This window comes from Esox lucius, chromosome 17 (assembly GCF_011004845.1).
Source record: "Esox lucius isolate fEsoLuc1 chromosome 17, fEsoLuc1.pri, whole genome shotgun sequence".
Lineage (NCBI taxonomy): Eukaryota > Metazoa > Chordata > Actinopteri > Esociformes > Esocidae > Esox > Esox lucius.
This window is the reverse complement of record NC_047585.1, coordinates 31,596,565-31,622,173: the sequence shown is the minus strand read 5'-3', so window position 1 is coordinate 31,622,173 and position 25,609 is coordinate 31,596,565. Positions and strand designations below refer to the sequence as shown.

Sequence of the window (25,609 nt, the reverse complement as noted above, 5' to 3'; positions counted from 1 at the left end):
TAGCTCGCTGAAGGTAATTTTGTAGGGCTCTGGCAATGTTCCTCCTCGCACAAAGGAGCAGATACTGGTCCTGCTTTTGGGTTGATGCCCTTCTATGGCCCTGGCCAGCTCTCCTCATGTAATGGCCCATCAAAGGCACGTATGGATGTGCCATCGTGGAGGTGTTGGACTGCCTGTGCAACTTGAATGGGCTTCAAGTACAGCCTCATGTTACCAGTAGTGGCAAGGACACAAGCAAAATGCTAAACTAGAGAAGAATCATGTATGAAGGATAAGAAGAGAGCAATTGTCTGTGGCCACCACCTGCAAAACCATTCCCTTTTTGTGGGTTGTCTTGCTGTTGCATCTCCAGTGCACCTGTTGTCACTTTCATTTGCACCAAAACAAGTGACATTGATTCACAATCGCTTATTATTCCTAACTGGACAGAATGAATTCCCTGAAGTCTAACTGACTTGATGTAAGATGATGATAACGTGTTCCCTTAATCTTTTTAAGCAGTGTATATGCTGATTGGAACATTGTTAAAATCCGATGGCTCTGTCAATTAAGGATAACCACAACTACAAATAAAATCCCCTTGTAGCGCAAACGTGGAGTTTTAGCGAAAAAACAAAACATGACTAAATTCCTTTTTCAGATCTCACTCATCCGTCAACACTTTCTGTTGCACAAAAAAGAATCCTTCCAGGCCAATTAAGTGTAAGAAATCTCTCAGACATGATACACACCAACTAAGATCCCCCAGGGTGAAGTACCCATTTAAAATGCTTATTTTGGGGTCTTTGTCTCCAGGAACTGTGTTGATGCATTTCACATGTTCCTGTTTCCCTGGGGTATAAATGTGGTCTTACACATGAAATCCTTTGGTCACCCATCTCCATGGGTAAAACAAAGAGCTTCCAGCTGAAAGGAGACATGATTGTTGACCTACAGAGATCAGGGAAAGGATAGCACTTCCAGAAAGGATGTTACCCCAGTATCCTGGCTGCGTTTTTCATCTGTCCCAAAATTGGCTTTTTCATCAATTTTTCATCCCCCTATAATAAAAAAAGAGAAAAATACAAGCAAATAATGATATGTGTGTCTTTGTTTTGTTGTTTATGTTATCTCTGTTGCAAATCCCTTTCCCAAGTCCAAACTATGTCAATCATGACACAGGCACAAAATTACATGCAATAAGATACCATTGGATGTATAAACCTGAAGCATCTACCTGTCTTTTATATGTTCAGTCCCTAAGTCAACATTCTGCCAATATTGCCTGATAGTAACTGGGTTAGTTTGTGCATGATTGTGTCCACTTTGCTTCACTACTTTTTCTTTGGAAATGTGGATATCATATTTTTGTTATAAAATATCTTTAACACACACATCCTGGAGACAGAAAAACTGAAAATCCATGCTCCCTAACCTGTTAACACTAACCTTAATATCTATAATTTATCCTTAATGCATGAAATAGTTTTTTTTTTTAATGATACCTACACTCTTAAAATTGATGTGTTAAAAATTAACACAAAATATGTGTAAAAGGATTTGTAACACATTTTGTGTTACTACAGACATATGATGTGTAAATGTTGTTTACACAATTACTGTGTTAAACACGTTTAGTCGTATATGCTTATATAAAAGGCACATAATCTGTTGCAAATACTCAACGGGCGATGTCAACTTGAAAGATTGGATTTATGTATCAGGTTGCAAATGTGAAAAAAGCATTTTAACTCGCTGGGGGGAAACAGCTGTTGTGACGACGCAAATTATGTTGCTGCGCCTGCGCAGTGGCGTTCTTTTCCAACCGACGCCGCGCCGACCTAACAAGCCATCAGAAACGCGTCATGTATGCCTCAGGTGAGTGAATCTAATTAAACGTGTAAAATAATACATATTTCCCCACCTAGCATGAGAAATAGTTCTGTTAAATGTCCAGGAAACATAATTTGTTTGTTTTAACCTTTTTTATGCCGTTTTCATGTTCCGTAGCCGACTATGTGTTTTGTGTAGCACTAACATCTCACGCTTTGCCAAGCTGTTTAGGGATTTATTGATTTAAGACTTAAAGGTTAATATACATCATGGCAGCTTAAGTTTGAACTCCTAACAGTCTTTTACCAAAAACTATGCAGTGGTTAAAAGGACGTTGTGGCTAATAGTTTTGTGTGGTTTAAAAAGCGCGCCACTTTGTGCTAACGTTAGCTAACTTACCTTGCTTGTCACTGACTATTTCAAATTTAACTTCTTGATCGCTCCTACACTTAACGTTTACATTTTCTCATTATTAAATTATTACTTTTGTATGATTACAGCATTATAATGTGGTGTTATTATATCTTTTATCTAGGTAATGGAAGACGAGGGGCAAATCACGTTTAACGTTACTCTCTTGCGACTGTCTTCATTGACAAAACTATTCACAGTTGGAAGTGTTGGAGAACTGATTAACTCAGCCAAAACTGAGCTCTCTCAACAAGTATCTGTTGATCGAATACTGAGATTTGACACAGATTTTGAAGAATTTAATGAAATCAATGTTAATTCAGAAGTGAAGGAGCTTGACAAATTCCAAATATATTATAAAACTAACGTTAGTACCACACAGGATCCATTAGATGGAAGATTTGAGTCATTACCAGTGAGTCATGTTTTCACTCTTCCTATTTATTATTGTCAAAGTAAACATTTTAATTGATAAATGTATTGTCTTAGTCTCATTCAACAGATGCAAGCCGGACTGTCATCACAACTTGTCTGCTGACGCTGCTCGAGGAAAAGGCCCCTATAATTTTGAGAGAACATGAAGACACAAAGACACTGTCAATTTCTTTGAGAAAGTTACTTGTTAAAGTGGCTGTGAGTGACCTTGTAGAAAAGCATGGATTGTGAGTATAACTGTTTAAGTTATTAATAACATCAAACAACACTAGTTGTTTACATGGACCTTTATAATCGCATTGACGGCTCAATCAAACTAAAAAAACATCATGTAAACACCTTATTTGATCTGATTGTCTTTTAAATGAGTTTCCTGTGATTTGTTAAATACAACAAGGTTTGTTTCTAGAAGAAATTTGCCTCATTGTCCACCCTAAGTAAGGTAGATCTTGTATCTAGATATTTCTTATTTTGGAAATGGTTTCAGACTTTGTTCTATTTGAAGTCTATTTTACAGTACCTAACAGATATGAGTTGATAACAGATATTAATTGATGTACGTTGTCATTTTCAAAGTGTTTGATTAATGTTTTATATCATTAATGTTATTTAAAGTGTTTGATGAATGTTTTATATCATTAATGTTAAGAAATGCTTTTTTTATCAACAGTATTTTTTACAGAATGAATTCCATGTTAAAACCAGAAAAAAAGCAGAATAAACAGTATGTAAACAGTATTTGATGTTTCCGTGTGATTTCATGATAACTGTACATATTGTATTCTGATCTAGCTTTTTTAATACTATTTTATAATAAATATTTTATAATAAATAAATAAAAAATGGAAAAACGTGGGGCCGCCCTCCCGTGGGCTCACCACCCACAGGAGGGACCATAAGGGGCCGGTGCGAAGAGGATCGGGCGGCAGTCGAAGGCAGGGGCCTAGACAACCCGATCTCTGGACACGGAAACTAGCTCTAGGGACGTGGAATGTCACCTCGCTGGCGGGGAAGGAGCCTGAGTTAGTGCGTGAGGTTGAGAGGTTCCGATTAGAGGTAGTCGGGATCACCTCTACGCACGGCTTGGGCTCTGGAACCACACTCCTTGAGAGAGGATGGACTCTTCACCACTCTGGAGTTGCCCATGGTGAGAGGCGGCGGGCTGGTGTGGGTTTGCTTATAGCTCCCCAGCTCTGCCGCCATGTGTTGGAGTTTACCCCGGTGAACGAGAGGGTCGTTTCCCTGCGCCTACGGGTCGGGGATAGGTCTCTCACTGTTGTTTGTGCCTACGGGCCAAACGGCAGTGCAGAGTACCCGACCTTCTTGGAGTCTCTGGGAGGGGTGCTGGAAAGTGCTTCGACTGGGGACTCTATTGTTCTACTGGGGGACTTCAACGCCCACGTGGGCAACGACAGTGACACCTGGAGGGGCGTGATTGGGAGGAACGGCCCCCCTGATCTGAACCCGAGTGGTGTTCAGTTATTGGACTTCTGTGCTAGTCACAGTTTGTCCATAACGAACACCATGTTCAAGCATAAGGGTGTCCATCAGTGCACGTGGCACCAGGACACCCTAGGCCGCAGGTCGATGATCGACTTTGTTGTCGTCTCATCTGACCTGCGGTCGTATGTCTTGGACACTCGGGTGAAGAGAGGGGCGGAGCTGTCAACTGATCACCACCTGGTGGTGAGTTGGATCCGATGGCGGGGGAAGAAGCTGGACAGACTCGGCAGGCCCAAGCGTACTGTAAGGGTCTGCTGGGAACGTCTGGCCGAGTCTCCTGTCAGAGAGATCTTCAACTCCCACCTCCGGCAGAGCTTCGACTGGATCCCGAGGGAGGCTGCAGATATTGAGTCCGAGTGGACCATGTTCTCCACCGCCATTGTCGAAGCGGCCGCTCGGAGCTGTGGCCGTAAGGTCTCCGGTGCCTGTCGAGGCGGCAATCCCCGAACCCGGTGGTGGACACCGGAAGTAAGGGATGCCGTCAAGCTGAAGAAGGAATCCTATCAGGCCTGGTTGGCTTGTGGGACTCCTGACGCAGCTGACGGGTACCGACAGGCCAAGCGGGCTGCAGCCCGGGTGGTTGTGGAGGCAAAAACTCGGGCCTGGGAGGAGTTCGGTGAGGCCATGGAGAAGGACTATCGGCTGGCCTCGAAGAGATTCTGGCAAACCATCCGGCGCCTCAGGAGAGGGAAACAGTGCCCTACCAACGCTGTTTACAGTAGAGGTGGGCAGCTGTTGACCTCAACTGAGGATGTCGTCGGGCGGTGGAAGGAGTACTTCGAGGATCTCCTCAATCCCGCTGTCACTTCTTCCATTGAGGAAGCAGAGGATGAGGTATCAGAGGTGGACTCGTCCATCACCCGGGCTGAAGTCACTGAGGTGGTCAAGAAACTCCTCGGTGGCAAGGCACCGGGGGTGGATGAGATCCGCCCTGAGTACCTCAAGTCTCTGGATGTTGTGGGGCTGTCTTGGTTGACACGCCTGTGCAACATCGCGTGGCGGTCGGGGACAGTGCCTCTGGGATGGCAGACCGGAGGGTGTGTTCCAACTATAGGGGGATCACACTTCTCAGCCTCCCCGGGAAAGTCTATGCCAGGGTTCTGGAGAGGAGAATACGGCCGATAGTAGAACCTCGGATTCAGGAGGAACAGTGTGGTTTTCGTCCGGGCTGTGGAACACTGGACCAGCTCTATACCCTCTACAGGGTGTTGGAGGGTTCATGGGAGTTTGCCCAACCAATCCACATGTGTTTTGTGGATTTGGAGAAGGCATTCGACTGTGTCCCTCGCGGCATCTTGTGGAGGGTGCTTGGGGAATATGGGGTCCTGGGTCCTTTGCTAAGGGCTGTCAGGTCCCTGTACAACCGAAGCAGGAGCTTGGTCCGCATTGCCGGCAGTAAGTCAGACTTGTTCCCAGTGCATGTTGGACTCCGGCAGGGCTGCCCTTTGTCACCGGTTCTGTTCGTAATTTTTATGGACAGAATTTCTAGGCGCAGCCAGGGGCCGGAGGGTGTCAGGTTTGGGGACCACACAATTTCGTCTCTGCTCTTTGCAGATGATGTTGTCGTGTTGGCCCCTTCTAACCAGGACCTTCAGCATGCGCTGGGACGGTTTGCAGCCGAGTGTGAAGCGGTGGGGATGAAAATCAGTACCTCCAAATCCGAGGCCATGGTCCTCAGTCGGAAAAGGGTGGCTTGCCCACTTCAGGTTGGTGGAGAGTGCCTGCCTCAAGTGAAGGAGTTTAAGTATCTAGGGGTCTTGTTCACGAGTGAGGGAAGGATGGAACGGGAGATTGACAGACGGATCGGTGCAGCTTCTGCAGTAATGCAGTCGATGTATCGGTCTGTCGTGGTGAAGAAAGAGCTGAGCCGCAAGGCGAAGCTCTCGATTTACCAGTCAATCTACGTTCCTACTCTCACCTATGGTCATGAGCTTTGGGTCATGACCGAAAGGACAAGATCCCGGATACAGGCGGCCGTAATGAGCTTTCTCCGCAGGGTGGCCGGGCGATCCCTTAGAGATAGGGTGAGAAGCTCGGTCACCCGGGAGGAGCTCAGAGTAGAGCCGCTGCTCCTCCACATCGAGAGGGGTCAGCTGAGGTGGCTTGGGCATCTTTTTCGGAATGCCTCCGGAACGCCTTCCTGGGAAGGTGTTTCCGGTCCCGTCCCAGCGGGAGGAGACCCCGGGGAAGACCTAGGACACGCTGGAGGGACTATGTCTCCCGGCTGGCCTGGGAACGCCTCGGTGTCCCCCCGGAAGAGCTGGAGGAAGTGTCTGGGGAGAGGGAAGTCTGGGCATCCCTGCTTAGACTGCTGCCCCCGCGACCCGGCCCCGGATAAGCGGAAGAAGATGGTATGGTAAATAAAAAAATCTATAACACACAGTTGTGTTAGATGTATACAAAAATAACACATTAATATGTTAACTAAAGTAACACATTTGTGTGTGTGTGTTCACAACACATATTCTGTGTTGTATTTAACACAACATGTGTTGTCCCTGAGCACAATCAGAACATGTGTTGAAAATGACACATGTTGTGTTGTTTTCAACACATTTGTTTTAAGAGTGTAGTACAAAATACGACGCTGCGCTTTCCATATATTTTGCATCAACTACGACTGGACTTTTATTCTGAAGGGATCGAAAATTCTTGAACCCGGACGTACTTAAGTAGTTGCCTCAACCCAAGCGTGCCGCACAAGCCCTGAAAAGTGAAGCCAAAACGTCTCGATCGCCCCCTGGTGAGTGGTCCCAGTATAGGTCATAAACCCCGCCCTCCCCATGTTATTCAATGGGACGCGAGAACAACTAAACAATTAAATTACCCTTCAATTATCCTTTTTCCGAAGCTGGTTTCTGTCATTTACTGTAGTTTGTATCACGCTAATGTAAATTCAAGAGTTTGTTTTTAAAATAAGTTGGTTTTTAGTTAGTTATTTAATGCTCTAAAAACGGTGGTGTGACGTCGTGATTCACAGCTTTGATTGAAAGCTATCTGAGCCAAGGAGCCACTGAAGCGCCATCCTCCTTCGGAGGACTGAGGAGATTGGAGCTTTACATTTAATCTCTAAATTTCTATAATTGATATAATTTCACACGGACATAATGGGTTGTTATGCAGTACATTGTGCTAACCGATCTGGCATTTCCAATCGATCTTTGAATTGTTTTCGGTAAGTTAAATTTATAAGCTATTTAATTAGTAAATAAATGTAATGGGCTAGCTAACGTTAGCTAAAAGACAACAAGCCTCGTTAATAGCCATGTTAATAGCTAGCAGGGGATTGTTAGCTGGAAGTTACCAATTATTTTTGTATTAGGCCTATTCTAAATTAAGGTTAAACATGATGTAAGTTAGGCTATAACATATCGTCTAGGTTTAACAAGCAAAGGTTGTACTGTACTTGGACTTGCGATTGATTACGGTATGCGCATTCTGCGAGGGAGAGTGAGGGCGGGGTACAGGGGAGGGGCCGTTGATTTCGCGGCTTTACGGCTTTACTTCCTGCTCGCTAATGCGCATAACTACTGCGCAGGACTGGTCCCAAGATCGCTATCTGCGCAGACGCAAGTCCAAGATGTCCGCGCCGTATCGGGACACTGGTGGCTTCATTTTTCACCAATGGAAAAGAGCGAAAGGGCGTCGTCCATTTTATATACAGTCTATGCCTCAACCCGGCTTGATAGCGCCCACTTATGGCATTTTACTAATCATTCGAGGAAGACACATTTACCTGTTAATTCAATATGGACGAATCTCTGCACTCGGACTTAGCAGAGGACGTATCTACGTCCTCGAGCTTTCGTCAATTCAAAATAAAACACTTCCACTTGGATCTAAGCTTGGATTTTGAACAGAGAACTTTGAGAGGGACTGAAACACTACAGCTGAAATGCATCCAAGATTCTCAAACCGAGCTACTGATGGACATTCACCCTTCTCTCTCCATTCAGGATGTGTCCTTTTGTGGAACTGAAGAAGATTCGGGTTCAGTAAAAGTAGAATTCCTTACGCGGAACTTCACCAGTTATGGCACCACACTGGTTGTGAAATGTCCATCACCATGTAAAATTGAGGAGGATATTCAAGTGGTGATCCAGTTTGTTGCATCCGATGGACCAGGGGTATGTGGTTCACATAATTATTGATCTAGTGCAGGGGTATTCAAATCTGGCATTCAAAGCCAGCTCTAAATTTCCCCCCACTGCTACTTATTTAGACCTTGGTCACCAGCTGAGTGCAATTTAATGATGAGGTAGTACAGAAAACAAGCACGCTCCGGACCTCGTAGAGTAAGATTCGAAAACCCCTATCACTCAACGTAGCAGCCACGATACAAAGTCTGTTTCCCTCAGATACCTCAGCCATTGACAGACATTGTTTAAAACAGTTAAAAAAAACTCTGTTGGCTAACATTTTACATTAAGTATAGTTCTACTCTGTTGCTTAACTTTGTTATATTCATGTTTTGCAGTGCTGCATGATTTTAGTAAGACATATTTGTAAGTGCTCAAAATGAGTGCCAATTTATAAAAATAATAGATCCTGCACCACCCTCATTAAATCCAGCATATACATGTAGATGTCATGGCTGGAGCCTGTCCAGACTGATGAGGAGAAAAAGCCTTTCCTTTACACCTCTGGCTTCCCTGTGCTTAATCGGAGCCTGTTCCCCGGCTTCCACACACCCATGTCTAAAAGCACCTATTCAGCTGTTGTGAAGGTAACGTGTGCCGTTATCACCACACTCAAGCACTGGTCTCTCTGCTCCTGCCCCCACCTCCACCGTGACCCATTAGGTGTGCTGGCTGAAACCAGAGCAGACGGCTGGGAAGGCCAAACCCTACGTCTTCACCCAGGGCCAGGCCGTACTCAACCGCTCCTTCTTCCCTTGCTTTGATACGCCAGCTGTCAAGAGCACCTACTCAGCCTCTGTGAAGGTGAGCCCTTGGACCGAGTCTGACTGAATCCACTGTCCAGGGAAGGAGGACTACAGATAGAGACATCTTTCTTGTGTTCTGTGTAATCTGTCAACTTTCTATTTGTCTTTACAGGATAACTCTTTTCTGTGTCTTCCTTTTGACTCTGTTACCCTTGTCCTCACGCTTTGCTCTGTCTGTTTTGAGTACAACCCTATGAAAATAGATCATATCCACCACCAACATATTAGTAATGGATAATACCGTCATCAGTCATGTTGAACTTGGCCCAATACTTCCCTCTTGTGTCTCCCAGGTCCCTGACGGTTTCACAGCCGTTATGAGTGCCAGTAAGGGTGAGCACAGGAAGGCAGACAACACATTCCTGTTCACTATGGAGCAGCCCATCCCCTCGTACCTGGTGGCCTTGGCTGTGGGAGACCTAGTCTCTGCTGAGGTTGGGCCACGGTGAGTCTTTGTTGCCCCCTGATTTTTGTGCTCAAGGTGTTTATAAATGAGGTATAACTAGACTGCCACCCAGGATGACCTCGGATGCTGAGCATCTAAATAACTGGAGAGTTTTGCCATTTTTGTTTGGGGCCAAGTGGAATATTTTGATGCTGTAAAACATTCTTCTAGCATAGAGGTACAGTTTATTATTCAATTATCAGTCATTATTTGTCAAAAGCAATTATTAGTAGCACCTGGCTACTTCGACAACCCTCGAAATGCAACATTTGGGTCAGACTGCATGAAGAGATGAGAATCACGTGGCAGGGCGAAAATTCAACTTGAAGGGACTTTGGACTTGAGTATGAAATGCACTTCACACTTAGTGCTATGGAAGATTGTATGACTGTTTGCCTATGGCATTTAACTACCTGATTGTCATTGTAATCAGTGATGTATTAGTTAGTAAACCATCAGTCGTGGTGAGGAAGCATAAGGATCACTTGTTCCTACAGTTTCAATGAATTTTCACCAAAACATGGGTGGACGACATTTACCTTCCCCAGTACGTCTGATTGTGATTCTGTATGTTTTAGGACCAGAGTGTGGACAGAGCCATGCCTACTCCAGGCTGCCACAGAGGAGTATGATGGAGTCATAGAGGAGTTCCTAGCTGTGGGGGAGAAACTATTTGGACCCTACGTCTGGGGAAGGTGAGGTGGATCCCTAATAAACCATATCGAGTGGTCATTCAGCAACAAGGCTTCTAAAGAGCTGTAGGATTTTTTTTTTCTCAGCTCTTTCCATGACTACAGAGGATGGCGACCACCGCTGGGTTGAGCTTTCAGGGATATGTCTTGTTTCGTTTTAAGATGAAAAGCTACATCCTTGGTTCTGCCCCTCAGGTATGATGTGCTGTTCATGCCACCGTCATTCCCATTCGGAGGTATGGAGAACCCCTGCCTCACATTTGTCACCCCCTGCCTCTTGGCCGGAGACCGCTCCCTGGCTGATGTCATTGTGCATGAGATCTGCCATAGCTGGTTTGGTAACTTGGTAACCAACGCTAACTGGGGTGACTTCTGGCTTAACGAGGGCTTCACCATGTATGCCCAGCGCCGGGTGTGCACAGAGATTTATGGTAAGAGACTGATTTATTTAAAACCATTCATTTCATAAAACCTGTCTACATCTACACAGCATATCACGTTGTCAATCGGTTTTGCTGCGGAGTGTACATTGCCTAATTTTCTAGTACGACAGGCTCACCCTCAAGTCTCAAAGCTCTGTTTGGAAGTTAACCTTAACATTTAAACCTTAAGACTCCAAAGTAAACAGGCCACACCCGGCTGTCTTCTGCCTCTCAAAGCCTGTATTGTTGTTGTTATTTAAAGGAGAGGCCTACGCTAGTCTGGAGGCTGCAACTGGGAGAGCGTTACTTAGACAGCACATGGACAACACCGGAGAGGACCACCCTCTAAACAAACTGCGTGTCAAGATCAAACCAGGTCAGACATTGACATTTTACTGACATTTTGGTTTAATTAGTAATTCAACCAAGGTCTTGTATTGTTAGCTTAAGTAGCTGCAAACCTAATAGAACTGGCATAGTCAAATGTAACTAATGTTTTGAAAACGTATTGGCTACAATGTAACCTTTTTTGTGAGTCTAAATTACTACTTCACATGTCTGTGATCATAAAGCTCTGTGTCATATACAGAGTCAACATTTATAATCAATATGTTTCATGAACAGCTACAAGATAACACACCCTGGATATTTCCGAAGAGAAAGATCCTGTATTTTTCTCATTGCCTTGTAAAAGCCTAGCAATGTATAATCATAACTACACGTGTAAGTAGTAGAACAAGTTGTCCATGTATGTCAACTGACCCTGATTACAATTCATAAAGGTTTGTTTCTATATTATCAAAAACAATGACAGTAATGGTGTTGGATGCAAAGTTGTATTACAAAACGATCACCTCTTAGTTGACACTTCTTTGACAGAAGCACATTGAAATGACTACCCACTCTTATGTTGGTCACTTGGAGGCACCAGTGCCTTGTCTTTCTCAAACCCTTGCCAATTTTTGTCCTGTGTTCTACCTACCTTATCCTGGAGTCTTTCTATCATGTTACTTAGAAGATATCAGTTTTTTTTTATTTTATTTTTTTGTTAAGAGAGCTGTTGTTCTCGTATTTGGTCTAAATTCTCTACCGTAATTTCCCAAACTGTTCCCTTTAATTTTCTACCATGCCACCCTCATTCTTTTCATATTCCTTTTTTTTTTTTAATCGCTGTCCATATAGGCCAGTGTCCATGAGTGAAAAGGTTTAAACCAACAAATGTTCTCCCCTATTTCAGGTGTTGATCCTGATGACACATATAATGAGACGCCTTATGAGAAGGGCTTCTGTTTTGTCTCCTACCTGGCCCACCTGGCTGGAGAGCAGAGTCGCTTTGACGCTTTCCTTAAGGTTCTGTTACTTCAAATTCTGTATATTAACTATTTTACTCACTCTGTCCCTGTTTTGATAAAACATTTAAAAACATTCACTGCATGACAGAAATGCAAGCATCTTTCGTGTAGTAGCTTCTTTTTCTAGAAGGGTCCATTGGGGTAGGGTGTGACGGCAACAGTGTGACATTCTGTTGTTTTCCTTTACAGGCTTACATTGACAAGTTCAAGTTCCGCAGTATAATGGCAGAGGATGCCCTGGAGTTCTACCTTGAATATTTCCCTGACCTGAAGAAGAAAGACGTGCACAAAATTGAGGGTGAAAGGCGGTCTCGAAGCTTGAGCGGGATGTTTGTAACAGGAAACCGACCTCTTATTCTCTCTGTGTTTTATTTTCCAGGTCTGGAGTTTGATACTTGGCTCAATGTGTCTGGTTGGCCTCCCTATCTTCCTGACCTGTCAGCCGGCCAGAGCCTGATGAAGCCTGCTGAGCAGCTCTCGGAGCTGTGGGGTGCCGAGGGGCTCGATATGACCAGCATTAGGAAGATCAACATCCAGGCCTGGAAGACTTACCAGACTGCCTACTTCCTAGAGAAGATCATAGAGAAGTCTCCACTGCCTAGAGGTAGGACAGAAGGGTGACAGTTTCTGCACCAATGGCCCTTGTATGGTCATTGTTCGAGATACACAGTATGTGATTTGTACCAATTAACGTACAAACCCGTCATGTAAAAGTTTACTCTGACCTTGATAAGGTAATATAGAGAAACTGGAGGGGGAATACCCTCACATTGTGAAGTCGAACAATGCTGAGTTACGACTGCGCTGGGCACAGATCATCGCCAAAAATCAGCACCAGCCAGGATATCAACATGTGCGCAACTTCCTAAGCTGCCAGGTTAGAAACTGTTTGGTGCTCAGCTCTGTCCTCAGTATTTGTCAGACAGGAGTATTCATGCATGTTTTACATGATGTAGCGGATGTGTATTGTGTGTGTCTTTTAAATTAAATGAGTGGTACGAGGGTAACTATATTAAAATATTTTTTGTTCTATAATACCTGAATAAACGGATTGGTTTATTGTATTTGTCCCAGGGGAAACAGAAGTACACCCTGCCTGTGTACCGTGCACTATGGAATGGATCAGAGGAGACAAGGGCTCTGGCCACGGAGATCTTCAATGCCACTTCCCATCAACTCCATATCAATGTCTGCAAAAATGTCAAAAAGATAATCACCTGAGCACGGTTTTAGGAGCTGCACATAAAGGTTTTGTGTAACAGAACATGATCTAGAGATATAATAGGAGGAAAAGGAGTAGTAATTGGCTGTCACAGTACTTTTCAAACAGCCTAATTTTCCTTTACAGTGCTATGGCAGGTGGTAAATCAAATATTGTGTTTTGGGTCACAAACAAAATAAGACCACTTAACATTTTTTAACATGTATGGTTGTTATTTGGCATTATACAAATCAGACAGAAAGGCTATTTGGGCATATCTTATCTAAACTTCTGTTAAGCAATATTTTTGATAAACATGAAAAATGTAAGAATTACTTTGAATTTATGCTTTTTCAAGACATGTTGTAAAATTACATTATTTGCAAGTAAATTGGTGGTTGGTGGTTTTTCCTCTACAAAACTACATTCAATGTTTCTTCATTCATTCATTCTGCAATGCGGATATGCCTCTAGTGGAGTACTTTTCATCTTATCTCCAATTAATACTTATTGAAGGAGCCAAATAAAAGGCTTCTTTCACCAATGCGATTCGGTTCCGCGACGTTCATCAAATAAAGAGCCATTTGTTCCCGAACAACCCTTCACTATGCAAGGGAACCTATGCAACTGGTGACATTTTATTATAGACATCTTCCTCCAGGGCGTAAGCCTGGTAACATAAGTTGGGTGCGACAAAAGTGTCGTAATTATAATAGAATGTTAATACTTCAAAATGGTTTACCTTGATTAAAAAAAACGTACCTTCATTTGCAATGAAAACTTTCGAAAAAGCAAACATTTTATGGAAAATGTGTATCTTTTTGGACGATGGACCATTTTCTGCCTTGTTAACATCAGCCAGAGGCGAAGATTTTGATTTGAAAAGTGCGCACCACGCCTGACGCTTTTGCCAGATGACGTGATGGGCTGGACCAGCGTGCCAGCGTTTGGATGAACTAGCGCAGTGTGATTCAGGCGGTGGGTGTGACCGAGTGGTTTGTGGCGTGAAGGTTGCGATGAAGTACGCACTGGTAAGAAAATACCCAGTAGTTTTGTAACAGTTGTTTTCAGGGTTATTTCGCAGCGTGTTTTCCTTAGCGAATTTCATATGATTACATTTATGTAGTAGTCATAAATAAGGATACTGCTAGAATTAGCTACGCTACATGCGCAGCTTGATAAGTAACTACTAGTACTAGTTCTACTTTAACATCAGTTAATTAGTTGGTCAGTGGTACTGTAGGTGTATTGCTGTAATGCTAGCTTCAAAAACATATTGTTGGTACGTTAACAGGACATTCACCACTAGATTATCATGTTAAATCTATGAACGCACTAAAATGTAAGGTCTACCTCTAGAAAACTGCTAGCTACGTAAATTGAAGGGCTTGATGTCGTAGATAACTAGCTCCAAACATTGTACTATTGAATAACATTTTGATTTCAGGTCAAAAATATTTTTCTAAACTTTCACAGAGAAACTTTTGACGTGGTTACTTAAAAGGTTTTCTCATTGGAATGTTTTCATAATTATGTGTTTACATTATGCCGGTCTATAAATAATCTATGCCACTCCTTGGCATTGCTATAGAGACTTGATTTTCGGCAAGTTGTTTATTAGTTCTAACATTTTCCACGACGATGTTTAAATAATAAACCAAAAACAAATTGAGCAAGCTAGACATTTTGTATTTTCAGAGTTAAAATTACTGCTATAAATATATTTTACTTATACAGTATATGATAATACAACTTAAATATAATAATTGTAAAAGTCTCCATTCCTTTGATAGCAATTCTTAATAAGCTCATGTGTAACCAGCCACCATCGGCAACATAGAGGTACAGGTGTTTATGGCTAAGATGTGACAGTGTGCACGTGACAATGCCAAGCATTACACGTTTGGTACTGTTGCAAAAATTTAACAATTACATAAGAAAGCCCTCATTGAATCTCATACAAAATGACTTGGGAGATCCGGTAGCCATGAGGCAAAATGTTTTGTGGTCTGACAAAACTAAAATAGAACTTTTGGACTTAGTGCAAAGCGTTACATTACCCAAGGACACCATCCATAATGTTAAAAATTAATAGTTATTCAATTCATTGTGCAATACGATGATTACTATGCTACAAAATCTTTCTCTGTGTTGTCTAGTCCTCGACGTTAGCTGTGACTGCTGGTGTGGTATTGCTGTCCACTGCCGGAATAATTTTAGCTCTTCACCTCCGCAAGAAGAAGAAGCCTTCAGTTACTTTGCTTGATCCTACAGAAAAACATCATCTAACACTCATCGACAAAGAGGTACTGTGGGTTACTGAAACAGACACCGAAGCCAATCAATTCAATTTTTTAGGCTGTCAGATTCTTGTGCCAGAAAATGTATAGACATCCTGGAAATGATTTAACATTTTAACTGCATGTTGGAAACAAACGTTGCTGTAGGGCATTGACATGTATCGCTAAATATTTTGGGGGCATCAATCCATAGGTGATCAGTCATGATACTCGAAGGTTTCGCTTTCGACTTCCTTCACCAGAACATATCCTGGGACTGCCAGTAGGTACGTCTTCACCTGCACCATTTCACATGATAAAACCCTGAAAGAAATGGTGTTTGACAAATCTGTTAATAATTGGTGCAGTATTGGTGTTGTATCTCTAGGTCACAATGTAATAGTTCATGCAGTTGTATTGCACTGATGGAAGTCAGAAAACGTAGCTTCCTGTTCCTGGAAGGTCTTCTATAGTATGAGTCATTTAACTGAACAATAGGAGGAGAAAGCCACACCCTGCCAGTATTTTCAATTATGGATGTTTTGGTGTTTCCAACCACTTTATTTGTTCCTACTAGGCAAGCATGTTTACCTTTCTGCGCGTATTGACGGCTGCCTGGTTGTCAGACCATACACGCCTGTGTCCAGCGACGATGACAAAGGATATGTTGACTTGGTTGTGAAGGTATGTATAGCTTATAGTAATCCGAAATCATATACTAAAACAAACCAGTGCTCTAAAACCTGGGCCGTATATCTCAAGCGCCTTAGAGACGTTTTGTGAATGTTCAAATTTCTTTGTAATCTAAAGAAAGGTCCTGAAGTGCAACCTATAATGCAGAATTACATGTGCAGTGACCTAAAGCGCTGTACCACCCTAGTCCACAGTATTCCAATATCCCAAATGGACACCATTCTGTTTGCATGTTAACATGCCATCTAAGCGGATGGAGTGAAAATTATTGCCACTGAATTTTATTGCATCTTAAACGACAGGAGGGATTTGTTCATTTGAATTTCAACTGGCCAGCACTGTCCAGATGTGGAGCTTCAGTAATCAAATATAGTTACCTTGCATCGTGACACTGTAGCAACTCCTTGTGTCTGGTTGGGCCTGTGTGTGGAAAATGTATTCTCTCATTCAGAGTCAGAAGTGTGCTGTCTCGTCTTGATCCCCTCACTATCCTAGAAGTCTGAAGGGAATGTTTTGCATTCGTGCTGTTCTGAGAAGCTTGACATGGTCAAATGTTATTTAATGTTCTGCAATTACAACAAGTGTTCACTTACAGTGAACTGCTAATTAATGTTATTTCCCTGTGATGCAGAATTAAATGAAATACAAATTGAAAACAAATGTAACAAACTACTATCAGTCATATCTGCAGTATGTACAAGACTTCCGATACTCTATCACTACTGTGATCCATGATAACTGAGTATGTACATAGGCGGGGTTGATACTAGGCAAACAGTAAAATAATTACAGAAGCAAATGTGCTTTGTTTATTCTTGCATCTTACACACTCCTGTAATTGAGTTGAAAGTTGCCTATCCAGGATAAGTACCTACATTTGAACTGAGTGGCTATACAGTAACCTGCTGTACATTATATCATAACTCTGGCTCAGTTGTCACATGGTTTGGACAGACGGCTGTTCTGTATGTATGTGGTTAGTTGTTAAGGGTTATAATAAATGTTGTCATAGAGGCCAAATTGCCACATCACATTTCCCTGTCATAAAACTCCTACAGTATACATTTTACATTACATTTTAAGTTATCCAGACTGACTGTTGCATGCAGACTGACAGTGCATACATTTTACTATGGCCATGTGGGACAACCTCCCAACTTAGTAGTATGTACATCTTACTCAATGAAGTAGCAGTCAGCAAGTTAGATGTTAAGTGGAAATGGGAAAACTGGTTGGGCCACAACCACTGGTCTGAGTAGCTGCCCTACTGGGCTGGGACGACCAAGGCATCAGAGGTGGTAGAACAGAGAGTCCGTGTAGGGATGTAGACTGCTGTTCTGTGTGTATGTTGAAACATTGCCCTGAACGTAAGGAGGTGAAATTCCCTTTGCTCATAGACTGAGCACCTTTTAACTGGAAGCCGGTGGAGTAAGAGGAGGAACTGAGTGACATGGTAGAACGTGGAAAGATGTAGCACCATGCATATACATGCATTCTTTATATGTTGCAGGGATTTGGTGGAAGAAGCAGGCACAGCCAAGAGAGCACTAAAGCACTTCACAATTAAATCTAATTTTGTTAGTCAAAAGTGCATAACAATTACTTAGGATTTGGAGAGATGTGTGGTAACTTGGAAACGCCAGTTAGACCTCTAACCCTGATCGTTTTGTCAGCCACCCCTCCAGGAGTATTCTCGTCTTTTTGAATGGATCCATAGTAGTGACAATTTACTTCATAAAGTACAGTAAATGTGCAAAGAAAATCAGGTTTAATGTTTGTATTCTGTCTTATACCTGGTGAACTGTCCTCACCTTTTGTGCTAACAATGTTCCTTTAATTTCCAAATGGTTTATTTTCAATTCCTAGTTTGAAGGGAGCAGTCAATAAGCGCAGACTTAAGAATTTCAAGAATCTGGAAAGACTCTGTACAAAGTAATGATCTAAGATCCCTTCCAATGTGTTCTGCAATCTCATTAGAAAGGTAGAGGAAAATACTTATGCTGCTGTCCTAGTAAAGGGAGGATGCAGACGGTACTGTAAACCGGTGTGTCAATAACTATTGGCACTAAATATTTTCAGGAATGTATAACCTGAGAGGTTTTGTTTGATTCCCTTTAATCCTTGACTGTAGTTAATGCACTTCCTGAAAACCTGTGCAGATGTGAACTACTCAGTGTTTTCAATTGCGTCCAGAACATATTCCAGTCTGCGCTAGCAAGGCTGAAATATGTTCTGGGACTCATGTAGCAAAGCATCTGCTTTGTCAGGCCACATACGACCCCTGATTTAATGAAGTGGATACCTCCTCAGATCTACTTCAGGAACGTGCACCCTAAGTTTCCTGAGGGGGGGAAGATGTCCCAGTACCTGGAAAGCCTGCAGCTGGGTGACATGGTGGATGTCAGAGGACCAGGAGGCCTGCTGGAGTACAAGGGACGTGGTACGTCCAGCCCACTGCCTGGCTTTACTGTTGACAAAATTGTACCCTATTTATTTTTAGTGCTCTATTTTTGGAATTGGGTGACATTCAGGATGCATCATTTGTAAATATAGTCTCTAATGTAATGGGTGTTTTTAGTGTGGTGTGGCTGGTTGAGAATTGTGCACACTGTCATGTTTGATTGGTCAGCAGTACTTATGTGCAATATTTCTGAGTAATTTCCTCAAGACTTATTGCCACAAAAAAAACTATTCTCTCAGTATTCTTTGATTTGTTCCACATTGATAGACACAACAAACTGAAATTGTTTGGATCTCATCAAACTTTCATCTTTCATTGAACAGGGCAGTTTGCAGTACAGACTGAAAAGAAGTCTCCTGTGGAGATAAAATCTGCCCTCACTGTGAGCCTGATTGCTGGAGGAACAGGTGATTTTGATTTTGTTTTCATTAATATTTCTTTCTTTGCCTTTTGCACTCTTGAGTCTTGTCTTAAGGTAATTGCAAACAAATCTGAACCTGAACGTTAAAAAATAATTTCTTTCCAAATCAAAACCAAATTCGTTATCATTAAGGTCTGTATATTTCTTTTACTTTTTTTAACTGGTTTATTCAAGAAACTACATGACTAACTATTGGCCAATATACAGTAGGTGGTCAGGGGCAATTCAGACCATATTTTAGGGCTGCACGATTTGGATGTAATCTGGAATCGCAGTTTCTTTGACAAATATTGCCATTGCACTTGATATGCAATTTTCAAATATGGGTGTAAAATCGTATATATATATTTCACTTAAAAATAGAGATCATGGCCTACGTAGTGTGCTAATAAACTGAATAAAAATGTAGTTACCCTGCGTGCACACTGTCTGCTCACTAGCGCTACCCAGGCATGCTCCCATTCATCTCTAACGTGAGCCAGCGAATCACAGTGAGTGGGCGGTGATGGAGTTCACTGGCTACCAATGGGAGGGCAGATGTCATCTACATCTTAAAGTCCCTTCTCTTCTACACGCTAGCTAAAAACTCACTCACTCTAGCTAAATTGGCGAGAATCTTATAATTGAGGTGTCCGGTTTCCCTGTTATTTGTGATGCTTGTCTGGCTCCATACAGTGATGATATTCTAAAAATGGATAGAATGTTTCAGAGATTTTTGGGATCACGTGTGAGTGATAGATGCATAACATAAAACTAAGTAAATTGCTATTTGAACGTTGACAAATCATTCACTTGGCAACGTTTTTAGTGGTGCAGTCACAAAAATACAAAATGTGCAGAGACCCCTATATTGGTTGAAAAAGTGTACTGATTTAAAGCAATGGCAAACTGCCACCTTAACGTGGTGGAGGGGTTTGAGTACCCGAGTGACCCTAGGAGCTATGTTGTCTGGGGCTATATGCCCCTGGTAGGGTCTCCCAAGGCAAACAGGTCCTAGGCGACGGGTCAGACTAAGAGCGGTTCAAAACCCCCTTAATGAAGAATACAATTTTGAGTACCGTGACGTCGCCCGGTATGGCGCAGCCGGGGCCCCACCCTGGAGCCAGGCCCGGGGTTGGGGCTCGTATGCGAGCGCCTGGTGGCCGGGCCTTCCCCCGAACGGGCGACGTGGGGCCGCCCTCCCGTGGGCTCACCACCCACAGGAGGGACCATAAGGGGCCGGTGCAAAGAGGATCGGGCGGCAGTCGAAGGCAGGGGCCTAGACAACCCGATCTCTGGACACGGAAACTGGCTCTAGGGACGTGGAATGTCACCTCGCTGGCGGGGAAGGAGCCTGAGTTAGTGCGTGAGGTTGAGAGGTTCCGATTAGAGGTAGTCGGGATCACCTCTACGCACGGCTTGGGCTCTGGAACCACACTCCTTGAGAGAGGATGGACTCTTCACCACTCTGGAGTTGCCCATAGTGAGAGGCGGCGGGCTGGTGTGGGTTTGCTTATAGCTCCCCAGCTCTGCCGCCATGTGTTGGAGTTTACCCCGGTGAACAAGAGGGTCGTTTCCCTGCGCCTACGGGTCGGGGATAGGTCTCTCACTGTTGTTTGTGCCTACGGGCCGAACGGCAGTGCAGAGTACCCGACCTTCTTGGAGTCTCTGGGAGGGGTGCTGGAAAGTGCTTCGACTGGGGACTCTATTGTTCTACTGGGGGACTTCAACGCCCACGTGGGCAACGACAGTGACACCTGGAGGGGCGTGATTGGGAGGAACGGCCCCCCTGATCTGAACCCGAGTGGTGTTCAGTTATTGGACTTCTGTGCTAGTCACAGTTTGTCCATAACGAACACCATGTTCAAGCATAAGGGTGTCCATCAGTGCACGTGGCACCAGGACACCCTAGGCCGCAGGTCGATGATCGACTTTGTTGTCATCTCATCTGACCTGCGGCCGTATGTCTTGGATACTCGGGTGAAGAGAGGGGCGGAGCTGTCAACTGATCACCACCTGGTGGTGAGTTGGATCCGATGGCGGGGGAGGAAGCTGGACAGACTCGGCAGGCCCAAGCGTACTGTAAGGGTCTGCTGGGAACGTCTGGCCGAGTCTCCTGTCAGAGAGATCTTTAACTCCCACCTCCGGCAGAGCTTCGACTGGATCCTGAGGGAGGTTGGAGAGATTCTGGCAAACCATCCGGCGCCTCAGGAAAGGGAAACAGTGCCCTACCAACGCTGTTTACAGTAGAGGTGGGCAGCTGTTGACCTCAACTGAGGATGTCGTCGGGCGGTGGAAGGAGTACTTCGAGGATCTCCTCAATCCCGCTGACACGTCTTCCATTGAGGAAGCAGAGGATGAGGGCTCAGAGGTGGACTCGTCCATCACCCGGGCTGAAGTCACAGAGGTGGTCAAGAAACTCCTCGGTGGCAAGGCACCAGGGGTGGATGAGATCCGCCCTGAGTACCTCAAGTCTCTGGATGTTGTGGGGCTGTCTTGGTGCAACATCGCATGGTGGTCGGGGACAGTGCCTCTGGGATGGCAGACCGGGGTGGTGGTCCCTCTTTTTAAGAAGGGGGATCGGAGGGTGTGTTCCAACTATAAGGGGATCACACTTCTCAGCCTCCCCGGGAAAGTCTATGCCAGGGTTCTGGAGAGGAGAATACGGCCGATAGTAGAACCTCGGGTTCAGGAGGAACAGTGTGGTTTTCGTCCGGGCCGTGGAACACTGGACCAGCTCTATACCCTCTACGGGGTGTTGGAGGGTTCATGGGAGTTTGCCCAACCAATCCACATGTGTTTTGTGGATTTGGAGAAGGCATTCGACTGTGTCCCTCGCGGCATCTTGTGGAGGGTGCTTGGGGAATATGTCAGGTCCCTGTATAACCGAAGCAGGAGCTTGGTCCGCATTGCCGGCAGTAAGTCAGACTTGTTCCCAGTGCATGTTGGACTCCGGCAGGGCTGCCCTTTGTCACCGGTTCTGTTCATAATTTTTATGGACAGAATTTCTAGGCGCAGCCAGGGGCCAGAGGGTGTCAGGTTTGGGGACCACACAATTTCATCTCTGCTCTTTGCAGATGTTGTCGTGTTGGCCCCTTCTAACCAGGACCTTCAGCATGCACTGGGACGGTTTGCAGCCGAGTGTGAAGCGGTGGGGATGAAAATCGGTACCTCCAAATCCGAGGCCATGGTCCTCAGTCGGAAAAGGGTGGCTTGCCCGCTTCAGGTTGGTGGAGAGTGCCTGCCTCAAGTGGAGGAGTTTAAGTATCTAGGGGTCTTGTTCACGAGTGAGGGAAGGATGGAACGGGAGATTGACAGACGGATCGGTGCAGCTTCTGCAGTAAGGCAGTCGATGTATCGGTCTGTCGTGGTGAAGAAAGAGCTGAGCCGCATGGCGAAGCTCTCGATTTACCAGTCAATCTACGTTCCTACTCTCACCTATGGTCATGAGCTTTGGGTCATGACCGAAAGGACAAGATCCCGGATACAGGCGGCCGAAATGAGCTTTCTCCGCAGGGTGGCCGGTCGATCCCTTAGAGATAGGGTGAGAAGCTCGGTCACCCGGGAGGAGCTCAGAGTAGAGCCGCTGCTCCTCCACATCGAGAGGGGTCAGCTGAGGTGGCTTGGGCATCTTTTTCGGATGCCTCCGGAACGCCTTCCTGGGAAGGTGTTCCGGTCCCGTCCCACCGGGAGGAGACCCCGGGGAAGACCTAGGACACGCTGGAGGGACTATGTCTCCCGGCTGGCCTGGGAACGCCTCGGTGTCCCCCCGGAAGAGCTGGAGGAAGTGTCTGGGGAGAGGAAAGTCTGGGCATCCCTGCTTAGACTGCTGCCACCGCGACCCGGCCCCGGATAAGCGGAAGAAGATAGATGGATGGATGGATGGCAGTTGCTATGTTTGTGCCATAGTTAGTTGGACAAATAACTCAACACTTGAGGTATATTTTCTCCCAAATTAAGTATTTTGTAGGCACCAACATTGAGGCCGAAACTTTTAATAACTATGCTGCTGAGGCGGAGCTTAAATGGCTGTGCGGCACTCATGGCAGCCAATCAGAGGGGCCCACAAAGTTTCTTGCGGTTGAAAAAATTATCGCAGGCAGAATACCATGATTTTATGATTTTTTTGCTAAATACTATTTAGTAAACATTGAAGTGACAAATATCTAAATTTGTTATTCAATAATGCATTTCTAAGAAGAAACGCATTTCATTCAGCTTTTTTGGCCTCAATCGTGTCATCTGTCGATTTGGATATTGCACATGCCGGTATCGCGATTTCGATTATAATTTGATGAATCATGCAGCCGTATCATATTTCATGGCTTTTCGAAAGAGCTTGTTTTAAGCATTTAAGTATGTTAGGAAGTAATACAGACCAAATTGAAATGGTGTTGTATCGTCTCAAACATCAAGGGCGTCTGGCACAGGCAGTCTAACATCCATCATGTTTTTTGAGAAGTTTTTATATTATATGCACCTTGCACAGGATCATCTTGGAAAATGTGACTATGAAACAAACTTTTGACTGGGTTTCACTTGATCTATAATGGGTTTCACTCAATATTCAAACTACCTTGTTATAGTAACGTATTGTCTTAGTTTCAAAAGCTTGTTCATTCAGCAGATTTGGTCTGTTTGTTCTTGGATGTATTCTTCAGAGTTTTAATGATTGTTGTTATGGTGTCTATATTAGTTAATATTATTTTGGAAAATGTTAAATGTGTTTAAAGATTACAAGAGTATTTATTACCAATCAGTGATTAGTCATTCATTTATTTTGAATGGAAGCCCTACTACATATACTGGACTAAATCCAATATAGAGAGAACTGGATTGGCTGTACAGGCACCTGTGCTGTATATTATCATATGCATATTTTGTTAGAATATTTTAGGATGGGCAGGGTATTTGTCTCTACATTCAACTGGGAATGGTTACTATAACAATTGAAGAAAAGGTTGTGTATACAATTCACTACTATCCACACCTTTAAATCTGCAGTCCTAAGGTCTTATGGCATCTGCTGACCATTCAAACATTGAAACGTCATCCATAACACTGGAATTGCCCAAATGTATAGTGAGTGCTGTTAGTTCCTGGTGTTGAACTCCCTTCCCTTTGTTTAGGCATCACCCCTGTGCTACAGCTGGTGCGTGCTATCATGAAGGACCCTACTGACCGGACAACCTGCAGTCTGCTCTATGCCAACCAGGTGTGTGGCTGCCACCCACACTAGGCTGTCCTAGCATACCGTTCAAACCAAAGGGCTCATATCAGTAAATTAAGTATGGATAAATTACTTGTACTTTCTTTATTGTGGCTGTGTGATAGTTTGGGTTGAGGGAAAGGGGAACCAGACAATGTTTTAAGTATGTGTTGCTTTTTTTGTGCTATCCAGACTGAGAAGGACATCCTGCTGAGGGATGAGCTTGAGGAAATCCAGGCCAGAGAGCCAGACCGCTTTAAGCTTTGGTTTACAGTGGACAGGGCACCTGATGGTATGTCTTTTGGCTTTAGCTTGCATGGTTAAAGTGGTGTCATACAGAAAAGTCAGAATATGCATACATTTTATAATCATTTGAATAGGTTTTCACAGTATATTATGAGACTAATATCTTTATGGGTAATTTTGTGCAATCTCGTTAAAGATTTCATTTAGATCCCTTTGTTTCACTTAGGCTGGGAGTACAGTAAAGGCTTCATTAGCGCAGACATGATCCAGGAACACCTTCCTGCCCCAAGTGATGACAACTTGGTGCTCATGTGTGGTCCGCCACCTATGATCCAGTTTGCCTGCAACCCAAACCTGGACAAGCTGGGCTACCATCAGAGTCAACGCTTTGTCTACTAGTCCACCAGCCTAGGAACTCTACTCCTACCCAGGGCAATTAGATAAATTCAGTGCTAGACTTGGTCCAACATTTCTTAAAGAATATTGACATATTGCAGAGGTCCAGCACTTAAACACAGTTACCACGCACTGTAAAAGTACTGGCACACATTTCAGTCCACTTCAAAGCACTGCATCAATCTACTGCCAAAAGCTCCATCTGATGCGTGCAGTTTGAGTCTGTTTTATGTTAGGTTGAGAATTAAATGTTCACTTGCAACCAAAAACCTACCTTGTATTGTTGGCCTCCATCCTCTGATGATAGCTACAACAGAAATGTTTATAGGAAATGTATTGAGGCTTTGATTTACTGTTTATGTCCATTGCCTTGAATGTTCCATGTAGAGAACAGTTCTGCAGCACGTATAGATAAAGCCTTGGCACATACTGTACCGAAATATAATTGACAAATGCTCTTAAGAATTACAGCTGCTGCAGGGATGCATTATACGGTATTTTGGCATCTGCTTCTGCTGTGTGGCAAATATGCTCATTATATATTAGTAAAGGTCTACACACCATTTGCGGTCTTTGCATTTTCAAAGATGCTCAGTTTATGGGTAATATGGCTATTGCATTTTTTTGTCTTTCATACTCTGCGTTAGGGTACCCAATTATTAGTGAGCAGGACGTGATACCAGTTTGGCCTCAGTGCAGCCAGTGTT

The 25,609-nt window shown here is 44.0% G+C and overlaps 2 protein-coding genes and 1 long non-coding RNA gene across 4 annotated transcripts; all 3 read left to right on the top strand.

The window, feature by feature from the left end:
* The first annotated feature begins 1,774 nt into the window (after positions 1-1,774).
* On the top strand, positions 1,775-3,383 carry LOC114839630. Its single transcript, XR_003782026.2, has 3 exons — positions 1,775-1,857; positions 2,348-2,638; positions 2,713-3,383. It is a non-coding gene; the product is annotated as an uncharacterized LOC114839630 (long non-coding RNA).
* A 4,371-nt stretch (positions 3,384-7,754) lies between these two features.
* rnpep (arginyl aminopeptidase (aminopeptidase B)) lies at positions 7,755-13,642 on the top strand. 2 transcript variants are annotated; one of them, XM_010881126.4, is made up of 11 exons: positions 7,757-8,288; positions 8,964-9,104; positions 9,400-9,551; positions 10,130-10,246; positions 10,439-10,674; positions 10,928-11,041; positions 11,903-12,015; positions 12,207-12,315; positions 12,397-12,621; positions 12,752-12,894; positions 13,092-13,642. In XM_010881126.4, exons 1-11 carry the CDS (start codon positions 7,911-7,913, stop codon positions 13,236-13,238), a joined length of 1,875 nt encoding a protein of 624 aa, XP_010879428.1. In that variant the 5' UTR covers positions 7,757-7,910; the 3' UTR covers positions 13,239-13,642. The 2 variants fall into 2 exon arrangements, with proteins under 2 accessions (XP_019911397.2, XP_010879428.1); XM_020055838.2 differs by having other exon boundaries at positions 7,755-8,288; positions 12,207-12,621.
* Positions 13,643-13,943: 301 nt separating this feature from the next.
* LOC105016935 (NADH-cytochrome b5 reductase 3) lies at positions 13,944-25,175 on the top strand. Its single transcript, XM_010881127.5, has 9 exons — positions 13,944-14,249; positions 15,378-15,524; positions 15,712-15,784; positions 16,075-16,181; positions 18,501-18,630; positions 18,975-19,058; positions 24,181-24,266; positions 24,453-24,552; positions 24,733-25,175. Exons 1-9 carry the CDS (start codon positions 14,235-14,237, stop codon positions 24,903-24,905), a joined length of 915 nt encoding a protein of 304 aa, XP_010879429.2. The 5' UTR covers positions 13,944-14,234; the 3' UTR covers positions 24,906-25,175.
* Positions 25,176-25,609: the final 434 nt, after the last annotated feature.

Bases quoted from the DNA above. Each gene is read 5' to 3' on its own strand.
- LOC105016935 (XM_010881127.5), top strand. The intron at 15,785-16,074 runs GTACGTCTTCAC...TGTTCCTACTAG, and splicing joins TATCCTGGGACTGCCAGTAG to GCAAGCATGTTTACCTTTCT. The intron at 19,059-24,180 runs GTGATTTTGATT...CCCTTTGTTTAG, and splicing joins CCTGATTGCTGGAGGAACAG to GCATCACCCCTGTGCTACAG.
- rnpep (XM_020055838.2), top strand. From the start codon at position 7,911: ATGGACGAATCTCTGCACTCGGACTTAGCAGAGGACGTATCTACGTCC. The intron at 9,552-10,129 runs GTGAGTCTTTGT...TGTATGTTTTAG, and splicing joins TCTGCTGAGGTTGGGCCACG to GACCAGAGTGTGGACAGAGC. The intron at 10,247-10,438 runs GTGAGGTGGATC...TCTGCCCCTCAG, and splicing joins GGACCCTACGTCTGGGGAAG to GTATGATGTGCTGTTCATGC.